Below are 4893 nucleotides of genomic sequence, written 5' to 3'. Positions count from 1 at the left end.
TTCATTTGAAGACCAAGCAGTCTCTATTAGGCTGGGTGAGGTTGAGGAAATGTGGGGGTGTTTACAGGTAGTAGATGATGGCTGGAGATCCTTCTGGAGGCTGTTTTTTCACAGATTTTAGACTTAATAGTGGAAATATTACATTTTCTTTTTATGGTAATATACTGTAAAATCTTTTTTAATTCTTTATGCTATGTCATACATAGGGAAATCTATAAAAGGTTTTACAAAATGAAAATGAAACCAACTACAACTATTAAATTAAAGTGCAACACATCCTTTCTTCTAATGCAAAGATGCAAAGCTTGAAGTTGATAGACTGACATCTCTCAACTCTCTAAATAATAGTGTGTCTTATGTGCAACAGGGGTTAGAACCTGCCGCCTTGTTTCTTTTCACAGTCCAAACATTTTGCAAGTTTGTTGAGGGTCATATAGGTGTGAATGTGATTGTGTATGGGGGTCTGATTGCGTCCATGGCAACAAGTCCAGGGTGTATCCCACCCCTCACCCAATGTCAGCTGGAATTGACGGGTGAAAATACCAAAAAGTACTGGTGAAATTTTAAAAAAAGTCAGATGAAATCGTAAATATACAGTTCAGGAAAGGAAATTGAGCTGAAGGTAGAAGAAAGAAAGAGGATGGATGTTTAGGGGGAGATTAGCAGGAGCCCGGTGTAAACGTCTCAGAGACAATAATACTGCAGTGAAAACCTGTGGAATGTCCCGAGAGAGATTTGATCAGTGGCAGTGGGCCTGAGACATGATAAACTCTTCCTTTTTTTATTGCTTTTCACAAAGTGGAAGTCACAGTGCAGCTGAGGGGCCAGAGGAGGAGAAAGGAAAAGCTTTGCAGAAACTGGTTATTATAGCTGGCAGGAGAAGATAATGAATGGTCACTCTTTTTCTCTCCTCTCCTTCTTCCTCTCTATTTCTCTCTGGCCACACATGTCAAATATTTGTGGTTGGAAATAGTCATCAAAGCACCAAGGATTTGTTTTTCTTTTCACTTTTTTTTTTTTTCGAGGGAGGGAGGGAAAACAGAAATTCTTTGACCTAAACCGCCACAACATTGATATTTGATGCTACTGATGAAGACAGTCCAGACAGACAGATCAGCAGTCATGCGTACTATATCTCTGCTAGAGCGAACACACACACATCCTGAGACAGATCAGAGCCAGCAGCGTTTAAAGTACAACGAGGCAGAAAAATGTTGACAAACAAGCGAGCAGGAGCCAGCAGAACACCTCTCGGGAGATTTAATCAGAGCGAGCGGAAGCTCGGGAAGGTTCTGGGTTTTACATAAGACACAAATCTGGCCGAGAGGAAGTTCGTTTGAAGCTTCGGGGAGCAGGAACGTTTCCCAGAGGCTGTGAATTAAAAGTACAACGATATCTGCAGCCTCCTAACTGTTATCTTTGTCATAAATTGCACGTTTGACCAGTCAAACCTTGATTTAGATGCAGGCCACACCTGGAATTGCGCTTTTAATGACTGAAAAATATCTCCCTCTATCAGCTTGAATGGACGATGCCCTGTGAGGTGTGCATGTACTAACAGGACCGTCAGATAAAGTCCACGGCAGCTCTTCCAAACCGCACCTCAGCCCTCATCCTGAGTCAGCTTATCATGACTCCCATCAACCTATTTGCTGCTGCAGAGAGGATGGCTGAATGTGTTGTTTCTCTGTAGTGCCACACAGATTATCTATTTTGTGATCAGCAGCAGCACATCTATGTGTTCCATCCCTTGTTTTCCACCTTCTTTTCAGATTGTGTTGGGAATTTCCTCTCTCAAGGAGCCTCTCCAGACTGATCCCAGCTCCTGTCAATCTCAATTTCAATCAGCTGGCTCCAGCACCCTCTCCTTTCCTCTGGCCAGCACTGCTCGTTATTGTTCATTAGAGATGACTGCAATTGTTAGCATCCTAATTACCGTATCAAGCCATCAGAACGGGTTTGAATTTTCTTTTTCCACTTGTTGCCCCTCATTAAAAAAACATCAAGCTTGAACTTACAATCCAGGTTTTTTTTTTTTCCCACAGAACTCCTTCTTGTAGTGGCTGCAAAAACAAACCTGTGGGCAACAGCGAGCTAAATGTCCACATTTGCTCTTCATAGCGTTTGTAGTTTGGCTCAAATTGGTGTTTGGAGCAAAGAAAAAAAGCAATATTTATGTCATCACATCTGGTGTAAGAGTGCTGTGATTGCATCTATCATCAACAATCCAGCAGAGGAGAAAAGGTTCTTAGTTAAAATAAGTTAAACAGCGCTGTGCAAGGCCTGAACACCCGTATATTTTGTCATGATGAGGCCTCTGTCTAGTCAGAACCTGTCATTTTTTATAATTTCAGGTCCTGCTTTGTAGTTTCTCCAGGCCTTTTGTTTAAATAGCCGGCGCTTCAAAGATGCATACGATGCATACGTGCACACTCACCCCGTCTTTTCTCCAAATATTGTCGGTAACCACAGACCTCTGAGCAATTACTCGCTGCTGCACCCCGACATTAAACAGCCGGCGTTCGATGACTGACGTGCTCGCTTGTCTTTTTAGTGCATCTACGGCAAGCCGGGAGACTCTCTCTTCACCAGCAGCACCTATGCGGCCGTCCTGCACCACAATCAGAGCCCGGAGTTCTACGACGAGGTGAGATTAGATCTTTGATTTCATCTTTAGTTTCATATTACAGCAGATACACAGATTAGTGAATTCGCAGGAAATCAATTGATTTAATCATGTGAATAAAGATGAGTGAGATACACAGACACAGTGGACTTTTCTTAAAAAAATCGGCAGCCTTTGTGTTCAAAATTCCTAAGCAGCACTGAGATAATCCCATAAATCTGTCTCTGGGTTGGACTCTGTGAGCTCACACGAGACAATAGTCACAGTCACACTCCACCACACACACACACACACAGGTCAGGATACTGTTAGAGAGGTAGACTAGAGGGGGTCCATATGGCCCTGAAATCAAACGGATTAAGATCTTAAGTGCCCTCATATACTCCCACACGCACGCATGAACACACAAAGGCATGCTCACTGGGATTTACCTCCACATGCTTCAGCTTCCAGGCACACCACGGAGAATTTCCGCTCTAACAAAACAACAATGATCATTGTCTTTTTAAGTACCTTCATTTTTTTTTAAAAGTCCATTTTGTCCTTTAAAGTATCTTAAAGTACAAAAACACTAAATAAAATAGATTTATACTTAGTATTAAAGTATTGAGATTTCCAAAAGTCTTAGAACACAAACTGTCTTGTTATATTATCTACTGGATGTGTTCTTTAAGTGCCTGCCTTACCCCAGAGAAAAAGAAAATCACCACAGTAGCAATGTGATTCATACTTGTGTCGTAAATTGGAGAGGCTTTATGTTCATCCGTAGCATTCCTAAGCAATTTGTTGGGTGCCGGTTATGTATTTGTGATAAATCACCATAGCTGATCTGTACATGATGCGTCATTTCCTGACGATCAGCGTGAGCCAGGTCACAGGGGAAGAGATGCATTTCCTTGCTGTTGCTGCCCCCTGGTGTAGCAACAGTTTACCACAGCATCATATGTGGGTCTAAAAGTTACACACAGCATCAATGAGCTCAGTTTTTTTTTTTTTTATTAAGTGTATCTTTACTAATTTAAGCTTTAAATAGAATATAATGGTTTATCTTGATTAAAAATGGTTATCCTGAGGAAGTTTCCCCCCTCAGTGTAACCAATAACACATAGAATCAACTTTTTTTGATGATTGTTTTGTCAAATACGTCTTTCAACATGTGGGGCAGCTTCACTAATTTCACTCATTTGCCTTAATAGAACTGTGTAATGCCTATATTAAAACTATTAGTGGTATCAGTCTGTCCCCAATCTGCTAAGACTGCAAAGAGAGATTTGATGTTGACATATTAAACTCATACAGTGCTTCTCCGCATGCAGGTTAAGATCGAGCTGCCAGTCCACGTGCACGAGAAGCACCACATCCTCTTCACCTTCTACCACATCAGCTGTGAGTCCAGCAGCAAGGCGAGCAGCAAGAAGAGAGATGGAGTGGAGTCACTGGGTGAGTGTGTTGTAATAAATTGTATTGTAAAAGTATTATTGATTTCAGTGTTGAATAAGTCTCCTACTTTCACGTGTTTCAGTGGGCTACTCCTGGATGCCTTTGCTCAGAGATGGAAGGATGCAGTCGTTAGAGCTGCAGTTGCCTGTAGCTGCCACTCTGCCTGCTGGATATCTTTCTCAGGACACCAGAAAGGTAGAACAATATGCACTTGAGTTGTCTACGTCATGTCCAGTGTGTCGTGACGTTTCAGTTGTGTAATGCAGAAGGAGTGTGTGTGAGCTTGTGAAGATGATGTCTACATATGGAGCTGTGTCAACGCTCTACTCCTCTTTCAATCAGTCTCAACCAGATATCAAATGGGTAGAAAATGCCAAGACGCTGTTCAAAGTGAGGACCCACGTGGCATCAACAATATATCCTCAGGTACAATTTCTTCTGTCGTTCTTTAAAGTAAAACACTCGTGATGGCAGCCGCTGTAGATCCAACGTTTCGATGAAGCTTAAATTCTGTTGTTTTATTTTTGTTCCTCAGGACCTCCATCTACACAAATTCTTCCAGCACTGCCAGCTGATGAGGACGACATCAGAAGGCAACCAAGCAGAACTCGTCAAATACCTAAAGGTGAGGTCCTGTGAGGCGCTGGTGAGCAACGATCTGTTCATTGATTGGTTTATTGATAATTGCAAACACATCATGTCAACTGTATCTCGATCATTTTGATTGATTAATTAACATGTTTAAGAGTTTCTAAGACAATTCAACTTCTAGTGCCTTTTATGTACAACAAACTCACTCGCTACAGTAGTCAGCTTTATTTATGCCT

At 41.8% G+C, this 4893-nt stretch overlaps 1 protein-coding gene across 2 annotated transcripts in view; it reads left to right on the top strand.

Annotated features, from left to right (window-relative positions):
• The window catches only part of dock11 (dedicator of cytokinesis 11), a 63897-nt gene that overhangs the window by 25640 nt on the left and 33364 nt on the right, over positions 1–4893 (top strand). For both annotated transcript variants that reach the window (XM_008287166.1, XM_008287164.1), the window contains exons 19-23: positions 2555–2647; positions 3943–4066; positions 4149–4261; positions 4409–4492; positions 4602–4691. In XM_008287166.1, the coding sequence (XP_008285388.1) occupies positions 2555–2647; positions 3943–4066; positions 4149–4261; positions 4409–4492; positions 4602–4691 (504 nt within the window). The remainder of the gene's footprint in view (positions 1–2554; positions 2648–3942; positions 4067–4148; positions 4262–4408; positions 4493–4601; positions 4692–4893) is intronic.

The sequence above is a fragment of the Stegastes partitus genome, unplaced genomic scaffold, assembly GCF_000690725.1.
Source record: "Stegastes partitus isolate 25-593 unplaced genomic scaffold, Stegastes_partitus-1.0.2 Scaffold489, whole genome shotgun sequence".
Taxonomy (NCBI): Eukaryota; Metazoa; Chordata; class Actinopteri; family Pomacentridae; genus Stegastes; species Stegastes partitus.
Note: the sequence above shows the minus strand (reverse complement) of the source record. Positions and strands in the feature narration are given on the sequence as shown.